The sequence below is a fragment of the Capsicum annuum genome, chromosome 2, assembly GCF_002878395.1.
Source record: "Capsicum annuum cultivar UCD-10X-F1 chromosome 2, UCD10Xv1.1, whole genome shotgun sequence".
Lineage (NCBI taxonomy): Eukaryota > Viridiplantae > Streptophyta > Magnoliopsida > Solanales > Solanaceae > Capsicum > Capsicum annuum.
The window spans coordinates 110,325,649-110,348,753 of NC_061112.1; the positions used below are offsets into that span (position 1 = coordinate 110,325,649).

The 23,105-nt window shown below is 37.0% G+C and overlaps 1 protein-coding gene and 1 pseudogene across 1 annotated transcript; both read left to right on the forward strand.

The window, feature by feature from the left end:
- Positions 1 to 495: 495 nt before the first annotated feature.
- On the forward strand, positions 496 to 3,443 carry LOC107861093 (annotated as a pseudogene).
- An 11,184-nt stretch (positions 3,444 to 14,627) lies between these two features.
- LOC107858961 (cathepsin B-like protease 3) lies at positions 14,628 to 19,042 on the forward strand. Its single transcript, XM_016703792.2, has 11 exons — positions 14,628 to 14,812; positions 16,305 to 16,358; positions 16,450 to 16,530; positions 16,647 to 16,803; positions 16,910 to 16,914; positions 17,014 to 17,088; positions 17,171 to 17,296; positions 17,434 to 17,652; positions 18,150 to 18,263; positions 18,352 to 18,387; positions 18,681 to 19,042. The coding sequence occupies exons 1-11, from the start codon at positions 14,756 to 14,758 to the stop codon at positions 18,813 to 18,815; spliced, it is 1,059 nt and encodes a 352-aa protein (XP_016559278.1). The 5' UTR covers positions 14,628 to 14,755; the 3' UTR covers positions 18,816 to 19,042.
- The last annotated feature ends 4,063 nt before the right edge of the window (positions 19,043 to 23,105 follow it).

Sequence of the window (23,105 nt, forward strand, 5' to 3'; positions counted from 1 at the left end):
GAGAAAATTCGTCAAGGGAAGAAAGGAAGAGAGAGGAGAGAAGAGAGAGGAAGTTGAAAGGGTGATAATGGGTCTATTTACATTTTAGGAGGGAAATGACCTGGAAGATGTGGGACCCGTGCGTGTAAATACGAAGGGATTATGATTTGGTTTATGTTGCCAGCTCAGCATTTGGGGGTAATAAATACATGAAAAAATAGATCAAGGGGGATAGGACTCCCGTGAAGATTAAATGTGTAGTTGAGATTTGAAGTAAAGTTTGGACGATCTTTTGGCCATTTTCTCTATTAAATATAATAAGACAAAAAAGTACTGTCCTGAAATGTTAATTGAAGTTGTTACTGTTTGTTTCACAAAAAAGAAAACTATGACAAGTATAAAATAAAATGGAGTAATATTTTGGTTAATTTAGTTAGCGGACGGACCCTGGACTCTGTATATATCTTTGAGATTCCACCATTCCCCCCACCACAATTTGAAAGCTTTGTCAAGAAGAAGCTAAGATGGCCATAACTCTCAAGTCTTTAGTTACTCCTTTTCTTTTGTGTGCTTTCTTTATCCTTATCTTACAGGTTTGTTTCTTCATTCTTTGAATGCATGTCTGTAGTATTTCATATGATCTCTTATGGGCAGTTCTTGAATATGAATTAGCTACATATTTTTTTCAAAAAAAAAAAAAAAAAATTCATGAGGCTATGAGTATTGTAATATATATGCTGTTTTCTTGTTGAAAACAGGTTGCTGCAGAGAATCCAATATCTGAAGCTGAAGATGAATCTGCGCCAATCCTTCAAGTACATGCTCTTCTGTCGATAATGATGATGATATTTTGTCATTGTTTTCGGCTCAAATTTTAGAACTGAGACTCCGTATTTTTTGGGTGATATTAATGTAGGAATCGATAGTCAAATATGTCAATGAGAATGCGGAAGCTGGACGGGCCCTAAATTATCGAATTTCACGGTGAGACCATCATATATATAGCTAAAGGATTTAACTTCTAAATGCGGACAATGTAGAAGTAGATAACTTCCTATAAACGGTGGGATTAGTAACCTCAAAAATATGACACGTTATTAACCAATGACAGTTGCATTTACTTTTAGTGGGATGTCTCATACTTTCTCATTCAATTTTGCAGATATACACCAAAAACATGCTTTTATAATTATGTCTATATAATGTTTGGTTGTCACAGGTTTCCCAATTTAAGGGCCTTCTTGGAGTTTTGCCTGAAACCGAAGGTGATTTAGAGGGAATTCCTATTCTAACTTATCCAAAACCTACGCCATTGCCAAAAGAGTTTGATGCACGAAAAGCTTGGCCTCAATGCAGAACAATTGGAGATATTCGAGGTTAGTTATTTCACTTCCTTGCTCCATCTTTTCGAGCTAAAATTCTATAATACATATTCTAATGTTTTCCATCTTTGCACATGAATCACCGGGACAAATTTTCATCACAGATCAGGTGATTTTCTGTTAATGGTCTTGTTTTTCCATTAAATGACACATTTAAGGTCGTCTATGGTGGTCGTTTAATCTTATAAATATATTTCAGGGACGTTGCGGTTCTTGTTGGGCTTTTGGTGCTGTTGAAGCGCTGTCTGATCGTTTCTGTATCCATTATAACTTGGTAAATTTTTGTTGAACTGTGTGAATGCCTAACTTAATCTGTTAGAAATGAAACATTTTTGTTTACTTACTTAAATCTAAAGCTCGCGCTCTCATGTGTGAGCCTAATTCTTTTTCACGAGTCAACACTTAACCGCCACCTCATCTTAGTATGTTGGTTTTTTAGCAAAGAAACTAGGGAAATAACAGAGAAAAATGCTAATAGAAAAAATACTGCAATGATGTCAAAGGAAACTAGGGACATACATTTATAGATGCAATTCCTAACTAAAAAGTAGAAAAATATGTTAAGTGACTGAAAAATATGTTAGTGACTTATATGCAAAAAACAAATCACAAAAAAGTAGGAACTCTCTATTCTAATTTTTGCAAATCTTTTAGAGATAATGTAACTATGTTTTCTATTTTTGCAATATCCTGAGACATTTTCAACATAAGACAAACTTGTGAAGTTTGATTGTAGTTATGGTCACTGATGTTTACTTCTAATGTGTAATGCAGAGTGTATCTCTATCTACAAATGATGTTTTATCGTGCTGTGGCTCTTTTTGTGGAAAAGGTTGTAATGGTGGATATCCTATAGCAGCATGGCGATACTTTCAACGTAGGGGAGTGGTCACAGAAGAGGTAAATGGTGACTTAATTAAATCGTCACCTCAGGGAAATTTCAGGTTTCTGCAAACCACTTAGAGTAGCCCGTGTGTGGCTCTTTATGATCAAACACTAACAAATTGAGTTTATACTGGCAGTGTGATCCTTACTTTGACCAGATCGGATGTACCCACCCTGAAGGTTGCAAGCCTGTATATCGCACCCCAAGGTGTCGTGGGAAGTGTGTTCACGAGGACCAGTCATGGGCGAAATCAAAGCATTATGGTGTCAATGCATACAGGATCACCCGTAATACCCACAGTATCATGGCAGAAATTTATAAAAACGGACCAGTTCAGGTCTCTTTTACTGTGTTCCAGGTAACAAGAGAAGTATTAATAGAGCAAAAGTTTTGGTATTGTAAATTATGTCAGAAATTTTCAAATAAGGCACCTATGTTTCTTTTTATTTGCAACACTTTCCAGTACTCAATGCTTGAAACATCTTGTTAATAACAGGATTTTGCTCACTACAAGTCAGGAGTTTACAGGCATATAACAGGGAGAAGAGTGGAAGCCCATTCCGTTAAGGTTATCGGATGGGGAACTAGTGTGCAGGGAGTGAACTATTGGGTATGATGTTGATGTGTTCAAGTTATGGGCTTCAATTTTCTATTTAAAATCATACATCATTTTGTCAAAATTTAATCACCTTCTTTATATCTTCTTGCAGCTCGTTGCCAATTCTTGGAATAGAGACTGGGGTGATGTATGTCCTTGATTTTCTCACCACTTTATATGAACAAAAACACCTTAACCATTGATGACATCCTAACTAACACATCTATATGGCTTTAACTTATATATACCGACAACATAAATAGGACTGTAACCAATTATAGCAAGTTATTTACTACATTATATTTTAAAGTGGGGTAAATTAAGAGCACTATCGACATGCAGTTACTTGTTGTATGTCATTTTTAACTTGATTGCTCAAACGAATACACAGTCAGTGTTTGTACGTTAACTCTATATGTATAATAAGGTTGTCTAAATGATGAATGTACATATATCTCCATGATGACGGGATGGATTCTTCAAGATCCGAAGAGGCACAAATGAGTGTGGCATTGAGAATAACATGGTGGCTGGATTGCCTTCAAGAAGAAATTTGAATGTGGATTCTGATGATGCTTTACCTGATGCCTCAATATAAAATGCTACTATTTCTTCAACATAATAGTAGCAATGTAATATGACTTGTGAACTTTGCATATTTCATCTCGTCGATTTAATCGATCTGTATAATTCATAATAATACTACTTATTGGTAGGTCGAGGGTCTTTTGGAAACAGTATTCTCTCTACCTCCAAAAGGTAGAGATAAGATCTGTGTATCCTCTATTCTCTCCGGACTCCACTTCATGGGATTTTCACTGGGTAGTTGTTGTTCCAATAATTTTTTGTTATGTTGTTACTTCCAGTTTTCGGTTTTATGACTTACAAAATAATTTTACTCCATCTATTTATTTTATTTGTAGTGTTTTGCTTTAACAAGAGTCAGTTTGACTAATCTTAAAAGTTAAATTGAATTAGATTTAAGCAATTATATGTCACGACCCGAACTAGGGCCTGGCCGTGACGGACATTCCGAACTATGAAGGCCCGGGCGTCCTACTCTAACTGGTAATCATGCACAACATTCACATAATAAAAGAAGATGCGGAAATATAATCTGATACGGAAACATGGTCATACTCTAGATTTAGTTTAACAATAAGGAATGGAATCCGAAATCAACTAAACAACATCTGGAACAGTCTGCGAAATCTCTACTAAATGAAAATCTGACAACTATCTGAAAACTGGGACAAGGCCAGTAGACCAAAACAACGGAATAACGTAATCAGAAATAACATGCCTTCTGGAACAAAGAAGGCTCACCACCACACGGATCACTTCTCTCTGGAATACTCTACTGATTAGCCGGGCCCTTAGACTGAGCCTCCGAACCTGGGAGGTAGGGGGGTCAATACAAATGTACTGGTACGCAGAGCAAATCCAAAATAATCATTTATATGAGAGCAATTTAAAGCAGTTCATAAACATGCCATATAGTAAGAAATCACATGGGCATTTTCGGAAGACCCTGAAAAATCATCTGATCTCTATGACACTCTTTGTGTTACTTCTGCGCTAGGTGGTGTACCCTACAACTCTGAAATTTTACGGGCTATATGAAATCCGCCATTGACTCGGCGGGGAAGCCTCCAACCCAAGTATGCCGCAAGGGTTGGAGTCTCTGACTCTGCTACGCCACACGGCCGTTGCCAGCGTAAAATAATATATCCGGATCGGCAAATCAAGGTTTTAGGCTAAGAGTTACTTGAACTAAAGCCCTCTTTGAGTAACCACCTAACCCTCTTTAAGCCCATTTTTAACTCTTTAAAGCACTCATTCTCTGAAAACATATTCTGAAAACATACTCTGTTATGGCATACATGCTTATGGTATCGTCATACCATTGACTTGCAAGTCAAATCTCTAAGCCATTAATAGTATATAATAATCTCTGTTTTCAAAACATAAGTTTGGGACCACCATATCAATAAATCAATTCAAAGAAACTCTTTCTCAAACCTCATGTAAACACATGCAAGGCACTCTCTTTGTCAAGCATTTCAATAATACAAGATGGTCATGTCAAATTTCTCAATCACATGCAACTCTTTCTCATTTAAAACAAAGGTGTAATTATATCAAGAAGCTCTCTCTCATCATCTCTAAATCATGCTCAAACACTAAGGTATTGAGGAAACTAGTTTCAAAACCATAAATCATACATTTCAAATCATTCACAATAAGATCATAAACTTGAATTTATCACAAGAGAGGGACTTCATAATCTGTGCTCTCAAACAAATCTTAAATTTCAATTTCATACATATACATATACTTATAAATCAATTTAAGGGGATGAGGCCTAAAGGCCAAAACAACAAAAATCATAGATTTCGAACCCCTTTAACAAATTCATGCTTTATAATCTTTAAATCATAATTGAGTGTTTTCAACAAGCCCATGTATTTTTAGGATAAACCTCACGTACCTTAATTTAAGAATTTGATGAATGGTTCTTGAAGCCTACAATTTGGGGATTCCAAATCTTCAATCAATCTAGAAAACTCACGGTTAAATCTTGAGTTATTTGGGTTTTTAGTTTGAAACCCTAGAGAGTGTTCTTTAGTAATTTGGATGATTGTGAATGTATTCTGGTGTCTTTGAGATTAAATCCCGTGCTTAGGCTGATAAGGGGATGGAAAATACCCAATATACCCTTAATGAGATAAAATAAAAAAATATAACTGGGAGCTCGATTTCACGGGCCACTGCGACGCGCCACAATTGCAGTGGCTCACTGGAAATTGATGAATGGGATTCTAAAGGTCACCGCGACGCGGAGCCATTGCGTTGTCCCACTGGTTGGGACCTGAAACTTCAGTGTGACGCGCCACAATCACACTATGCTACTGGAATTTGACAATTTCTAAATAGGCCCCCTCCGCGACATGCCAAGCACCAAAATAACGGTGTTTTATGACTAGAACTTAAATTAGCCATAACTTCTTGTCCGGGTATCGGATTTGGGCGAATCTTATATCAACGAAAAGCTCATTCAATTTTTCACATGATAAAAATTTGAAATTAGGGAAATTATATATGGTTTAAACTTTACTCACTTTGGAAGTCAAAAATGAGACTAAGTTTCTTTGACACAATTCTAGTCATTTAACTCTAAGAGCATATTACCACGAGTTAACGCATGGATAATTTTTTTGCAGAGTGTTACATTGTCCCCTTCTTGGGATCATTCATCCCCGAATAATGACGCAGAATACAGATAAGCACGATGTAAAGTATACTAAGGCCATAAAAGAATAAGACAAGGATTGTACCTTCCATTTCATCGTCCATCGAATCAAATAAGTTTGGGTATCTATCTCTCATGTCATTTTCTGATTCCCAAGTTGCTTCCTCAACTTTCTGATTTCTCCACAACACCCTAACCGACACTATCTCTTTGCTCCTTAACTTCCGAACTTGGCGATCTAAGATTGCAATAGGTTCCTCTTCATATGTTAATGAGTCTGTCTCCTTGATCTCCTCTACAGGCAACACTAGGGAATGGTCTCCAATATATTTCTTCAGCATGGATATGTTAAATACCGGATGAATAGAGCCCAAACTTGCAGGCAACTCTAACTCATAAGCAACTCTCCCTATCCTTCTCAAAATCTGGTATGGCCCGCCCTATATAGCGAGGACTCAGCTTACCTCTCTTCCCGAAATGCATGACTCCCTTCATAGGAGAAAATTTGAGAAACACCTAATCACCAACCTTAAACTATAAGTCTCTTCTCCTAACATCGGCGTAGGACTTCTGTCGACTCTGGGTTATCTTAAGTCATTCTCTAATAATTTCCACGTCCTCCATTACCTGATGAACAAGATTAGGCCCAAACAATTGAGTCTCACCCACTTCATACCACCCTATTGGCGACCTACATCTTCTTCCATACAATGTCTCAAAAGGAGCCATCTTAATACTAGCATGGTAGCTGTTATTATATGCGAACTCTATCAATGGCAAGTGATCCAACCAACTCCCCTTGAAGTTAATTATGCAGGCCCTTAACATATCCTTAAGAGTCTGAATAGTGCGCTCAGCTTGTCCATCAGTCTGAGGGTGGAATGCAGTACTTAGGTTCACTTGGGTACCTAAACCCCTCTGAAAAGGCCTCCAAAACTGTGAAGAGAATTGCGTACCTCGGTCAGATATGATGGATACAGGTTCTCCATGCAAACGGACTATCTCCTCAATATACAGCTTGGCATAGTCATCTCCCGAATAATTAGTTCTGATGGGCAGAAGTAGGTTGACTTGGTCAGTCGATCAACAATCACCCAAATTGAATCATACTGGCTTTGGGACCTCGAAAGTCCCGTGATGAAGTCCATATTAATCATCTCCCATTTCCACAAAGGCAAGGCTATCTCTTGGGAAGTACCACCTGGCCTCATATGCTCTACTTTCACTTGTTGACAATTCAAACACTTGACAAAAAAATTAGCCACATCACGCTTCATATTATTCCACCAGTAAATAGCTTTCAGATCATGATACATCTTAGTAGAGCCTGGGTGAACAACATACCTCGAAGTGTGAGCTTCGTCAAGGATCCTCTTTTGTAACCCATCTACATCTGGCACACTTAGTCTGTAATGATATCTCAAAACTCCATCACCACTAATTTCAAAAGACATCACCTTCTGTTGACCCACATCTTTCTTGATCTGCATCAAGATGGGATCTTCAACCTGCTTCTCTTTAAATTCAGCACAAAAGGAAGATTTAGCTACCTCATGAACAACCACTCCCCCATATTCGGAATCCAAGAATCGCACTCCTAGATTTGAAAATAGGTGAATATCCTTCACCATCTCCTTTTTTCCCTTTTTAATATGCAAAAGATTACCCATAGATAACCTACTGAGTGCATCAGCTACCACATTTGTCTTGCCCGGATGGTAGTACAGGATCATGTCATAATCCTTTAAAAGTTTCAACCAACGTTGTTGCCTGAGGTTCAATTCTTTCTACTATAAAACATACTGCAAACTCTTATGGTCAATAAATATATCAACATGTACCCCATAGAGATAATGCCGCCAGATTTTGAGCGCAAATACCACAGCCGCTAACCCCAAGTCATGGGTGGGGTAATTTCACTCATGTACTTTTAACTGCCTAGATGCATAAGCCACCACTTTACCATGCTGCATAAGTACACACCCAAGTCCCACACGGGATGCATCACAGTACACAACAAACCCTTCTGTGCCTTCTGGAAGAGTCAAAACGGGAGCAGTTGTAAACTTATCTTTTAACTTCTCAAAATTATTCTCACAGGAGTGAAATCATACGAACTTTACCTTTTTCTAAGTCAACTTAGTAAGTGGTGCAGCTATGGAAGAAAAAATCTTTACAAATCTTCTGTAATACCCTGCCAAACCCAAGAAGCTCCGAATATCAGTTAGATTCGTGGGTCTGGGCCATTTTCTAACTGCCTCAATATTCTAGGAATCAACCTTAATCCTGTCACTAGACACGATATGCCCCAAGAAAGCAATAGCATTAAGCCAGAATTCGCACTTGGAAAATTTTGCATACAACTCATGATCTTTGAGAGTCTGAAGGATGATTCGGAGGTGATTGGCATGGTCCTCCTCACTCTTGGAATAAATCAGAATATCATCAATGAAAACTATAACAAACATATCTAGAAACTGATGGAACACCCTATTCATAAGGTCCATGAAAGTCGAAGGGGCGTTAGTCAACCCAAAGGACATGACTAAGAATTTATAATGACCGTATCAGGTTCGGAAAACTATTTTAGGAATATCTGACTCTTTAACCTTCAACTGATGGTATCCCAAACGAAGGTCTATTTTTGAAAAAAAAATTAGCACCCTGAAGCTGGTAAAAAAGATTATCACTTCTAAAAAGAGGATATTTATTTTTAACAATGACCTTATTCAGCTGACGGTAATCTATAAACATACGCAGGGAACCATCTTTCTTTCACACGAAGAGTACAGGTACACCCCAGGGAGAAACACTAGGATGGATAAAACCTTTATCTAGAAGATCTGCTAGCTGCTCTTTCAACTCTTTCAACTCTGTAGGAGCCATTCTATATAGCGGAATTGAGATGGGACGGGTATCTGGCAAAAAATCAATACCAAAATCTATCTCCTTATCAAGTGGTATTCCTAAGAGATCATCTGGAAAAACTTCTGGGAACTCATTCACCACAGGAACGGACTGAAGAGAAGGGCTTTCGGTATTCAAATCTTTAACCCGAATAAGATGATATAAACAACCCTTAGAAATGAGTTTATGGGCTCTAAGATAAGAGATGAACTTCTCTCTAGGTTCTAAAGAATGTCCCTCCCATTCTATTGATGGTTCATTCGAAAAAGAGAAAGTAACTTTTTGGGTTCTACAATTTAGTGTGGCATAGCACGAATGAAGCCAATCCATCCCTAAGATAGCATCAAAATCAACCACGTCTAAGTCTACAAGGTCTACCGCAGTATCCCGCCCACAAACAGTCACCACACAATTTCTATACACCTCCTAGCCACAACAGAGTCTCCCATCGGAGTGGAAACAGAAAAAGGTTCAGCAATTACATCGGGCTCAAACCCAAACCCAAAACCAACAACCACATAAGGGGTCATATAATATAGGGTAGACCATCAAGTAACACATAAATATCACGGGAAAAGATTTACAACGTACCAGTTACTACATCCAGTGAGGCCTCTGTCTCTACCATTTTCGGCGGCTGGAGTGGCACCCTTCTGAGGCAGTGGTGGTGCAGAAGAATTAGCCTGTGACTTGGCTCTACCAATATTACCCTTTGCCTGCGGACATTCTCTCTAGATAATAACACACCATAGCGCCAAACTGGTATCTCCCTGGATGATTCCTCCCATATTTATCACAACGCGGGTATGTTTGAGAGGTCGAAGCTACACTTTTTTGAGACTGTGAACCCTGTATCCTCGGCCCCTGCCTAAACTGAAAATCCTGAGTATGTTGTCCGACTGGGGGTCTAGTCACCGGGGCACTGGCGCAAACTGTGTATTACCCTAATTCTTCTTCTTCTGCCATTTGCTACCCCAATTCCCACTCAGCTGCTGACTGTAGCTCTGGTCTGCTATTTTGGCTCTCTTTACCTGTCTATCCTTCTCTCTAGATTCAACAATTTTCTTTTTCTTTTCCTCAACTTGCTGCATATGGACTGATAGTCTGGCAAAATCCATGTCCCGATTCAACATTGCTCCCTGACATTCAAGCACTAAGTTATATGAAAGGATGGATACAAATTTCCTCATTCGGGCTCTCATGTTACTAGTCATCTCTGGAGCATAACGGTCTAGTTGGTTGAACCTCAGAGTGTACTCCTGGACACTCATCTTACCCTGCTTTAGATTCATAAACTCTTCGGCTTTGGCCTCCCTCAGCTCGAGAGAAAAGAATTGATCAAGAAAGGCTTCCACAAACTCGGCCCAAACTGTGGGCTCAGCATGCTCACTCTTTAAATCTTCCCACTTGTTATACCATTGGTTCGCTACATCCTTAAGCTGGTAAGCCGCTAACTCAACCACCTCTACCGCATCTACATTCATCACCTTAAAGATCTTCTCCTCCTCGTCCACAAACTCCTGTGGATCCTCTTCTACCTTGGTACCAGTAAACTTGGGCGGGTTTATCCTCATGAACTAGCCCACTCTTGTAGCCTCAGACATAACAGATACAAACCCAATATCTTTTGACCGTTCAGTCTGTGTGGCTACCAACGGGGCAAGCATGTGAATTGACTTTCTGAATTTTGCGTTAGATACCTCTCTCTCACAAGGCTGAGTATGGTTAGTCCCCGTTCGTGAAGCTTTGGGTGCCCTAAGTGGGATGGCCTGAGTAGGTGGGACTCTCGGAGTAGCATCAATCTCCGAAGTCTGAGCTCTGTTTCGGGTCCTCATTCCATGAGTGGGATGAACCCATCTGTCTGTGCATTTTGATCGATAGTACGACGGAGAAACATGATTATTTTTCTAAAACACAAGAGATCATCGATTAGGGGGCGACTCAGACTCTAAAGCACGAACTAAACCACAAAGAAGAGAAACATTCCTAAATGGCTAGTAGTCTCTTGTTTATAAGTGTGGCGCGCTACATACCCATAAACAAGATACTACCCGATGCAATTTTACAGACACCCTGGGACCATGAACCGTGCTATGATACCAAGTTTGTCACGACCCGAACTAGGGCCTGGCCATGACGGACATCCCAAACCATGAAGGCCCGAGCGTCCTACTTTAACTGGTAATCATGCACAACATTCACATAATAAAAGATACAAAAATATAATCTGCTACGGAAACATGGTCATACTCTAGATTTAGTTTAACAATAAGGAATGAAATCTGAAATCAACTAAACAACATCTGGAACATTCTGTGAAATCTCTACTACATGAAAATCTGATAACTATCTGAAAACTGGGACAAGGCCCCCAGTAGTCCAAAATAACATGCCTTCTGGAACAAAGAAGGCTCACCACCACACGGATCACTTCTCTCTGGAATACTCTACTGATTAGCCAGACCCTTAAACTGAGCCTCCGAACCTGGGAGGTAGGGGGTCAATACAAATGTACTGGTACGCAGAGCAAATCCAAAATAATCATTTATATTCAACATATATAAGAGCAATTTAAAGCAGATCATAAACATGTCATATAGTAAGAAATCACATGGGCATTTTCGGAAGACCCTGAAAAATCATCTGAACTCTGTGACACTCTTTGTGTTACTTCTGCGCTAGGTGGTGTACCTTACAACTCTGAAATTCCACGGTCTATATGGAATCCGTCATTGACTCGGCAGGAAAGCCTCTAACCCAAGTATGTCGCAAGGGTCGGAGTCTCTAACTCTGCTACGCCACACGGCCATCGCCAGTGTAACATAATATACCTGAATCGGCAAATCACAATTTTAGGCTAAGAGTTACTTGAACTAAAGCCCTCTTCGGGTAACCACCTAACCCTCTTTAAGTCCATTTTTAACTCTTTAAAGCATTCATTCTCTGAAAACATATTCTGAAAACATACTCTGTTATGGCATACATGTTTATGGTATCGTCATACCATTGGCTTGCAAGTCACGTCTCTGAGCCATTAATAGCATATAATAATCTTTGTTTTCAAAACATAAGTTTGGGACCACCATATCAATAAATCAATTCAAAGAAACTCTTTCTCAAACCTCATGTAAACACATGCAATGCACTCTCTTTGTCAAGCATTTCAATAATACAAGGTGGTCATGTCAAATTTCTTAATCACATGCAACTCTTTCCCATTTAAAACAAGGGTGTAATTATATCAAGAAGCTCCCTGTCATCATCTCTAAATCATGCTCAAACACTAAGGTATTGAGGAAACTAGTTTCAAAACCATAAATCATGCATTTCAAATCATTCACAATAAGATCATAAACTTGAATTTATCACAAGAGAGGGACTTCATAATCTCTGCTCTCAAACAAATCTTAAATTGCAATTTCATACATATACATATACTTGTGAATCAATTTAAGGGGATGAGGCCTAAAGGCCAAAACAACAATATCAATAACATGCATAAAGCATAATAAAAATCATGGATTTCAAACCCCTTTAACAAATTCATGCTTTATAATCTTTAAATCATAATTGAGTGTTTTCAACAAGCCCATGTATTTTTAGGATAAATCTCACGTACCTCAATTTAGGAATTTGATGAATGATTCTTAAAGCCTACGATTTGGGGATTCCAAATCTTCAATCAATCTTGAAAACTCACCGTTAAATCTTGAGTTATTTGGATTTTTAGTTTGAAACCCTAAAGAGTGTTCTTTAGTAATTTGGATGATTGTGAATGTATTCTGGTGTCTTTGGGATTAAATTTTGTGTTTAGGCTGATAAGGGGGTGAAAATACCCAATATACCCTTAATGAAACGAAATAAAAAAATATAACTGGGAGCCCAATTTCATGGGCCACCGCGACGCGCCACAATAGCGGTGGCTCACTGAAAATTGACGAATGGGATTCTTCAGGTCACCGCGACGCAGACCCATCGCGTTATCCCACTGGTTGGGACCTGAAACTTCAGTGCGACGCGCCACAATCGCGCTATGCTACTGGAATTTGACAATTTCTAAATAGGCCCCCTCCGCGACACGCCAAACACCAAAATGACGGTCTTTTACGACTAGAACTTAAATTAGCCATAACTTCTTGCCCGGGTATCGGATTTGGGTGAATTTTATATCGACGAAAAGCTCATTCAATTTTTCACATGATAAAAAGTCGAAATTAGGAAAATTATATATGGTTTAAACTTTACTCACTTTGGAAGTCAAAAATGAGACTAAGTTTCTTTGACACAATTCTAGTTATTTAACTCTAAGAGCATATTACCACGAGCTAACGCATGGACGATTTTTTTGTGGGGTGTTGAGGTAGATTATATGAATCTGGGCATCAATATTGCTTGATTTTGTTCATCTCAATAATCCAATATTACATAACTTAGAAGTTCTTTGATTTCTTTCCTTCTAGACGCTCTCCAACAAAATTCAAGATTCTGTATGTTTCGTTTGTTATCTCCTACAAAATTCAAGATTTTGTATGTTCCGTTTGTTTTTGTTAGATATTACATCGTCTCAACCTGAATAGTAAGATGATCAGTAAGATTATGACGTAGATATACATATAAACACTATGCTATCATATTAAAACTAGAATACTAAATAATTGAGATTTTTTGTTTCTCAATGTTAACTTATCTAAAGTCGTACCAACATAATATTATCAAATTTCTTATACTCTCTGTTTCTAAAAAATGACCTATTTTGACTTGGCACAAAATTTTTAAAAAAAAAAAAAAATTTAAATTTTGTGGCCTTAAATTAAAGTTGTGTCAAATGTATCAAAATGTCCTTTAATCTTGTGGTCCTAAACATGCAATGACGGACGCACCAATTTTAGGTTGTGGGTGCTTTATTAAGGGTGCAGCTACAAGGATTCGAACCCAAGACAGGAGACATGAGATTGAACCCTAAAGCCAAAGCACCCAACCATGCTTTTGTTCTTTGGGTGTTTTTTTTATATATTTTACCATTTTTTCACTGTTTCTTATATAATTGTATATCTTCTACGTCGAGTTTAGTGGGTGCTCGAGCACCCAAAAAATACACGTGGGTCCGCCCCTGTAAACATATCATGTAAAAAGTTGAAATTAAAGTAATGCTAAAAAAGTAAAGGATTATTCTCTTTTAAACGGACTAAAACGAAAAGTACATTATTCGTTTTTAAACGAAGAGATTAACAATTTTCTTCTATTTATGATATATTCCTAGATCCACTACATTATTTTTCTATATTTATTTCTATAAAATATAGTATGATAAAACAAGAATGGAAATTACGACCCATACTTCCAATAATGTTAAACAGCAAGTAGATAGTTCATTTTAAAGGAATATTAGTATAAAATATGTACTCCAACTTGAAATTTTTTTAAAACCCAAAACACATGAATGAAGAAATCTTAAATCGTTATTTTATCTTTAAAATGACAAAACTAGTACTCTCTTTCATCCAATAACAAAATTACACGTGGTCCTCGACTAAATATTTGTCGGGCATCGAAAACTGAACTTGATTTATCCAATTATTTAGTTCAAAATATCTAAAGTGGACCAATAAATAATCATATCGCTGGTCATTTTTAATACGTAAAGAAAGAGGGGTCAATAATTGATTCATCTTTTCCTATATCTATATGTATGTAATCTATATTTTCGGGGTTCCTCACCATCGCAGAATTCCAAAGAAAAATCTAAAAAAATGAGGCACATACCTACTCTTTTCCTTTTGGTTGCTGTCTCTTTCTTTATTTTACAGGTTAGATTCTTGATTCTTGATTCTTGATTCTTGATTTTTGATTCTTGATTATTCATATTTTTTCATAGTTTTCTTAGCTTTTGGTTTGAGCTTAATCTTGGTAGTCTTGATGATAATTTGTTGGTTGATTAACTAATTTACTCCTAAAAATGAAATCTTTTTTGAGGTTTCTTGAAACTTCTGTTTATGTTGCCTGCTATACATGAGGAAGATGTAGTAGTTTGGTGGGTGTGGGTGTGGGTGTGGGTGTGGGTGTGGGTGTGGGTGTGGGGGATAGTCTTATGTGTAGGTGTGTATTTGGAATATATATGTATCTATACATGTAGTTGAATTATATTGTTAGAGTGGGTTAGAGTCCCACATTAGTTGGGGTGTGGGGTGGTGGTTTGCTTATATAGCTTTGGGCGATTGTCCCCTCATGAGCTAGCTTTGGGGTTAAGTTAAGCCCAAGTGTCATATCTTCTACATGGTATCCGTGTCAGATCCATCCTCGTTTCGGCTCCTGGTTTATGCTTAAGTTGGGCTTGGGCGTGAAGGGGGTGTTAGAGTGGGTTTGAGTACCATATTGATTGAGAAGCGGAGTGATGATTTGCTTATATGGACTTGGGCAATTCAAGTGGAAATACCATAAACTTTAAAGGGTGTATAATAATCAAGTGCCAATTGATGAATATGTGCTACAGTACATATTTCTAAGCTAACAGAAAGGTAAAAAGATGTTTCATAGCAGGAATCTGTCCAGTTTGAATCAGTCGCCCTTATCCAGCCAGGTCCTAACTCCTAAGAAAGGAACAGGAATTATCCCATAGCAAAAATGTTCAATTTGAACCTCTCTTATTTCTACCCACTGTATAAGTCGATTTCGTGTTTGCCAAAGGAATAAAATCAATTTATGGTAGAATGAGGAAACATATGCAATTTTATCTTCAAATCTAAATTATACCATGCGGAGACAAATCCTAGTTTGCCATGCACTTCAAAGCCACTGTTTTTATTCTGTGCTGGTTGATATACACTTGCAGTACTAGTGTAGGTTTTGCAACAATGGTTCTTCACGAGTAGAAGAAAGAAAAAATTATGTGGGTCAAAGTGGAAAAGAAAATTTATGGCATGTTACGACTGGAAATTAAAGAAAACTAGAAATGAGAATATTATTTTGCTGCTATGTTCAGTTTACAAATGGTGCATAGAAGACTCCACCTCCACCCATTTTGCTAAGAAATGGAAAAGGGAAATGGAGGAGGAGACGGTTTTGCTGCTTGAGCCAAAATTACATGGTCGAGTTCTTCATCTCTTTCATATTAATCATGATGTGTTCGACATTACAGTGACTAGGATGTTAGGGGTTTAATTTAAGAGCATTTAGAAGGTTGACAGTCTGAATTGTGGATGCTTTGGGTCCAATTAATGCGAAAGCATAGTCCTGTTTGATTATTTAATCTTCCTGTAGTTCGTTGTTGAATAATAATTTCTTTTCTTGAATGGAAAGCAGGTTGTTGCAGAAAATCCAATATCCCTATCTAAAGCGGAATCTGCAATCCTTCAGGTATGATTTCCTTAATGATAGAGAAGATATTACCATCACTGTTCTCTGATCTAACTAAAAGGCAACAAACTCTTTTTGAATGGTCATACAGGAATCAATCGTTAAACAGGTTAATGAAAATGAAAAGGCTGGATGGAGAGCTGCACTGAACCCTCAATTCTCGAATTTCACAGTGAGATTGACATAAAGATGTATATTTAATTTGGACAAACTTAGTTGCACTTTATTTTGTGCAACGCCACATCCTTGACCACTCCTTTTATGAGTGCATGTACCGTTCATTCACAGGTTTCCCAATTTAAGCGGCTTCTTGGAGTTAAGCCCACAAGAAAGGGTGATTTAAAGGGTATCCCTATTTTAACTCATCCAAAACTTTTGAAGTTACCCCAAAAGTTTGATGCACGAGAGGCTTGGCCTAAGTGTAGCACTATTGGGAGAATTCTTGGTTAGTTTCTTCACTTTCGTCCTTGGTTTACTGTTGTAGTTCTATAGAGTTGTGCTAATGCTTTCCATCTTTTGATGTCATGCACTGGTACTGTTTTGCGGCGCAGATCAGGTGACTTGTCTTGGTTCTTGTGTCACTCATTTGTTTTCCCCCCTGAATTTGCTATTCATCTCTCTAGGAGTTCTAATAATCTGATTGTTTGTATTTCAGGGACATTGTGGTTCTTGTTGGGCTTTTGGTGCTGCTGAGTCGCTGTCTGATCGTTTCTGTATTCATTATGGCTTGGTAAATTCATTTCTTCATGCAAAAGTTTGCAAGGTATATTCTATTTATGCTCGCTGATGATTCAATTGAATGTGTGAGGCAGAATATCTCTCTGTCAGCAAATGATATCTTAGCATGCTGTGGCTATTTATGCGGGGATGGTTGTGATGGTGGATATCCTTTACAAGCTTGGAAATACTTTGTCCGCAAGGGTGTGGTCACTGAAGAGGTATATTGTTTTTTCCTACACTTATTATACTTCTGATTCAGAGAGATTACAACTTTCAGATATTGTGGGATCCTTATACCGTAAGAAAAAAGTTTGTGGATCATTATGGTTGACTAATAAAAAAAATTTCCTGGCAGTGTGACCCTTACTTTGATAATGAGGGATGTTCCCACCCTGGATGTGAACCTGCATATCCCACCCCTAAATGTCACAGGAAGTGTGTCCAAGAGAATCTACTCTGGAGTAAGTCCAAGCATTTTGGCGTCAATGCATACATGATCAGCTCCGATCCGTACAGTATCATGACAGAAGTTTACAAGAATGGACCAGTTGAGGTCTCTTTTTCTGTCTACGAGGTAAGAATGCTTGGGGGAGAGAGAAAAGTTCTGATCCTGAATTTTTGGGTACAATTTATATTATATGTTATAAAGTTGGATGTTGCATGAACCTGTTTAACATCATCAACGACAACTATCTAGTGTTACCATCAACCATGTTTGTGGAAATCTAGTGTTACCATCAACCATGTTTGTGGAAATATTGTGCCAATTAGTGATCTGTGGAGGTTTAGTGTTCCAGGATAATTATGATTTATGTCCATGACAATGAAGAAGTACCAGTTAGAAAGTCTACCGGGGTGTGCATAAATGTACTGTTTGTCAATAGGTGCATGCTTAAGTAGTAGGTTGCTTATTTTGTTCTTGCATTTGTCTCAGCATGGTGTCCTTGTGAGTGCCTCATCTTTTCTGGTGAAAATAAAATTTGCTGACTTGGATTATTTTCTTTGCCCTATCTGCTATCTTCTCCTATTTTTATCTCTTGTACTGAATGACAAACCGTTTCTCAAGCACAGGACTTCGCTCACTATAAGTCTGGAGTTTACAAGCACGTAACTGGTGATTTAATGGGAGGCCACGCCGTTAAGCTCATCGGATGGGGAACCTCTGAGGATGGAGAGGACTATTGGGTTTGTTGACTTCTTCAAATAATGTCATTAAGATCTTCAAAATCATTTCGTCCTTTCTAAATTTGATCATCTTTTCTCGTCTTTGCAGCTTCTTGCCAATCAATGGAACAGAGGCTGGGGTGATGTATGTCTTGATCTACCCTTTATCTTTGCGAAAATAATTCCTCCTCCTCCTAAGAAAATTATAAGAAGTTGTTGAACCAACCATTGGCATACCATTTCTTAATAGGAATGTTCACTACACACTTGACTCATAATGTTCACTACATGTTGCTAATTCTTTGTACTTGCCTTCCTTGTATAATTGTTTATTTCATTGAGGGCTGGTGAATGCTGCTTGTTGAAGATGTGCTAATTGAGTAGCGTGTGTTCATGTTTATAAGGTTCTTCTCAAATGTATAATTGTCTTCATTGCAGGATGGCTACTTTAAGATTAGAAGAGGAACAAACGAGTGTGGCATTGAAGAAGAAGTGGTTGCAGGATTGCCTTCAGCCAGAAACTTGAACCTGGAACTTGATGTCTCTGATGCTTTCCTCGATGCCTCCATGTGAATGATAATTCTTCAACCAAACACTAAATAGGATTCTAAGTTTCTTCCCCTCCAAATTTGTCTGCAACATTTGTAATCTGCAATTGTTCCACAATCTTAATTGGAAGTGTTTTCCCCATATGTTATGTATTTCTTCAGAAGTACCCTGTCAGTCTTGGCAATGTTGTTACATTATTATGTATTGTACTACACATTATCAAAAATCTGATATGTTTACATTCCTTATTCCTTCTTGCTGGCCTGCCTTCGGAGTATGAAAGTTTTGTCACTACGCTGAAGTTTCAACGACCAATGAGCTTCTCTCAATGAAATCCTCCGAGTGACTGACGACTCGTGAGCTTCCATAGGATGGAAAACTGAAAGTACTTACTACTTAGTTTGTTGTTACTCACGCTTCATGACGACAAATTTTTAGTTGAAAAAATTATTTTAAGATACCTCCTTTTTACTGCTTACGTTCCAAAAAATTTTGCATGCATGGATTATATTACACTTAAATGTACAAGAATTTTGTTATTTTAATTCAGATTCTACTTTTGTTTTATGCCACACAATACTCCTCTCATGAAGTACTTCTTAGAAATTAGCTCTAATTATCATTTTCTTTTAGCTTGTATGTTGATGCTTAATTTGAATTTGTTTGTCAATATATTTAACTGATGCTTAATTTGACTTTCTTTGTCAATATGTTGAACTTATTTGAAGAACAAAGAGGATAGGCTGTATAATTAAGTTTAGCAAAAATAATGGACAAATATGATAACTAACTGTCAATATGTTTAACTTATTTGAAGCAAAGAGGATAGGCTATATAATTAAGTTTAGCGAAAATAATAGACAAATATGGTAACTAAACGTAGTGTTGTTTTAGAAATAGTTTTTTTTTATTATTTTATGGTGTTTGATTAGCAAGAAAAAAATATTATTTCTATAGTAATATGAAAAAATACATAACTCCAAACTTGAAAATACTTGAGGAGACGGGATTGTTTTACAGGTAGTTTTTATTTTATTTTATGGTGTTTGATTAGTAATAAAAAAAAGGAGGAAATTACCCAAATTAGTCACTATTGGGTTTTTATTACCACTTAAAGCCTAATTTTGCCATAATTACATTTTGTAGCCGGAAGTGTGAATAAGTTTTACATAATTACGGATCCTAACACACGCTTCTTTTTAAACCAATAAACCAACGGCACTTTTTTCACTTTACTCAAACTCTCTTTTTACCCCCAAATTACTCTTTCTTTACCCCTAATTTCTCAAACTTAGAAGCGGTTTCTTCTTCAATCCACATCTCTCTCACAATAACAATCAATAAATCCTCATAATCTATCAACAGACATTCATATTTTAGGTTAGTTTTAACCGATTTTTGTGTGTATTTGATTAATTTATAATTTAAATAGTTAGTTTTTTTTTTTTTGCGCAAATCCTTCATTTTGATTTAATAATGGTGGATAATATTCCTACGAAGATGGTTACTAGAAGTATATCACGTAGTGACCTTGATGCACATACGGTTTCAACGTTTGACTTAGGGATTTCTCAATTCGAAGAAGAAGATGCATTGCCTTCGGAAGAAGTTAGAGGTATTGGGCATAAAAGAAAAGTTAGAAATGATGTTCCGACTCCGGACAATGATGATGATATTTGGTGAAAGAGGTATTTCATTTTTCAAATTTTTACTTTGTTTTTCAATCTCTTACTTTGTACTGAATGATTATTATTTGTAGTCTATGTATGTATTTATGTATGTGTATGTATGTGTATTTGTCCTATTAATGTGTACTAAATGAGGGTTATTTGTTGTATGTGTATTTGGTACTGTATGCATATTTGGTACTATATGCATATTTGGTAATGTATGCATGTATCTCTGGTTGTTTATTAACCTAAACCAATTGAGCGGCGCTTGCTGGAGGCTGATATGCAGTGTCGTAACTCACTTCAATTCTATCTAGTTGAGCTATCTGGTGCACTATTACTTGTTATCCAATTATTTGGCGATAATGACGTTATAGTTGGTCGAAATGGTGGGTACAAAACCCTCAAATATAAAGTCTTTGAATTAGATGTAATCAAAGGTGAACTGAAGGAGGAGATTAAGAATTTGGAAGAGTCAGCAATCTTTGTGGGCCGTAATAGAGCAAGTTCCATTGACACTTCTATATTTACATAGAATAAGGTCTCTTTCTAGTTTTGTGATTCTTCTCCCTAAATACTATATTTGTATAAGTTAAGCTGATCTATTTATTCTCTTCTCTGTAATCCAGACTGATGGATGTGTGAATGTAGTCGTATTTGATCAATTCTAATTGTGCTTTATCTTGACAATTGTGGTTTCCCATATTCATTCGCAAATAACTTGATATCCTCCTTCCAACATGTCATTTTAATTGAATAGCAAGAACTTCAGAGTAACCAGAAATACATGGCCTAGGTGCCAAGTGTTAGTAACTTAGAAATGTCATTTATGATGTATGCATATTTGGTACTGTATGCATATATTTATGTATGTGTATTTGTCCTGTTAATGTGTACTAAATGACGATTATTTATTGTATACATATTTGGTAATGTATGCATGTATTTATGTATGTGTATTTGTCCTGTTAATGTGTACTGAATGATGGTTATCTGTTGTATGCATATATGGTACTGTATGCATGTATTAATGTATATGTATTTATCCTGTTAATGTGTACTGAATGATGTTTATCTCTACTGTATGCATATTCCTTGTATTCATATGCTGCTGTATTTGTATTTATATTCATTATATGATATTCATATGCTACTGTATGTTTATATATGCAGAATGTGCAATATTATGTTAAGGAACTTCCTTCAAAATCACCACATATGTGTTGTTATTCCAACAATAACATAATAGCAGATTTGAAGGAAAAACTTTCTGTTACGCATTTCAGATGTTTAGCAAGACTTGTTTTGAGGTGTATATGCAAATGCATGATTGTTCTGTTCAAGCACAACTAGTAAGGTGCTTTATGTCTTTGGAGTTGGAAGAAAGTTCAAAAGATGCCCTTGTGATATATGATATATGTAAATGGATCGACACTTTGATTTTCGCTTAGAGAATTTGCAATCATAATAGGATTAAATTGTGTTGCTAATGAAGATGCTTTTGTGATTGAAAATAAAGAGCCTAACCGGATTATTTTTTGGTATTTTGGAGGTCAAAAAATCGTAAAAAAATCAGCTTTGATTAAATATTTTGAAAATCGAGAATGGGGTGAGGGTAATAATGATGATGTTGTCAAGATTGCTATATTGTATTTCATTAATACCTTCATTTTCTTTGGCGAGAAGCATTGTGTATCTGTCCCTAAGATTCACTTTCATTTGGTTGAGAATTGTAAATACAAGAATTACCCATGGGGTAAAAAAGCTTTTAAGGACTTAGTGAAGACTTAGTGAAGTTTATTTCCAAAAAGATAGATGCGCAGAAACAGTACTATAGAATTCATGGTATGCGACTTGCTATGCAAGTTTGGCTTTATGAGTGTTGCTCTGTTGTTGATCCAAAAATTGTTGTCAAACATGATCGTAGAATTTCAAGATTACTCAATTGGGAGACCACTGATAGACGTCCTCATTTTGAGGCTTTCATTGAAGGATGTTAGCTGATGTTGACAATCCGGTAACTATGACATTATGAATACATTATTACATTTATAATTGAGTTATTTACATGTATTCAAAATAGTACACTAATGTATCTATTATTTGCAGGTTGTATACAGAAATATAACAGCTATTTCAAGAGAAATGGCAATTTTACAATTGCCTTGTGTAGATGTTGTAGAAGATACAACCTCAAATGATGTTTCTTCTTCTGATGATTTTCAAGATGCTCCACCAGCTACTGGACAAAACAAAGAAAAGAAAAAAATTGATACTGCATCTTCTCCACCACATAAGAAGCAGAAACAAGTGAAGTCAGTACCTTCATCTTCAAACATTCCTAGCAGATCATCCTTGAAGAATACAGCAATCCCTCCCATTTCTATTTCAAAAGCATCGAAGAGATCGTTGTCTCCTGTTGCAGAACATCAGACAAAGAAAGTTGTGACTCAAAAGACTGTTCCTTAAAGGACACTTCCTAAGCAGCCACCTATCCTAGAGAAAAGAAAATCTGTTGTCAAGCCTCCAGTTAAACCCAAACCATCCGATGTTCCTACTGATTTACCTTCCAGCAACAAGTTGGATGAAAAATCCATTTTGGCTAAGCAATTTGCCATTTTTCAAGAATCGATAAATACAATTT

Coding starts and splice junctions, on each gene's coding strand:
- LOC107858961 (XM_016703792.2), top strand. CDS start 14,756: ATGAGGCACATACCTACTCTTTTCCTTTTGGTTGCTGTCTCTTTCTTT. Junction 17,653..18,149: donor TCTCTTTTTCTGTCTACGAG/GTAAGAATGCTT, acceptor TCTCAAGCACAG/GACTTCGCTCACTATAAGTC. Junction 18,264..18,351: donor AGGATGGAGAGGACTATTGG/GTTTGTTGACTT, acceptor TCGTCTTTGCAG/CTTCTTGCCAATCAATGGAA.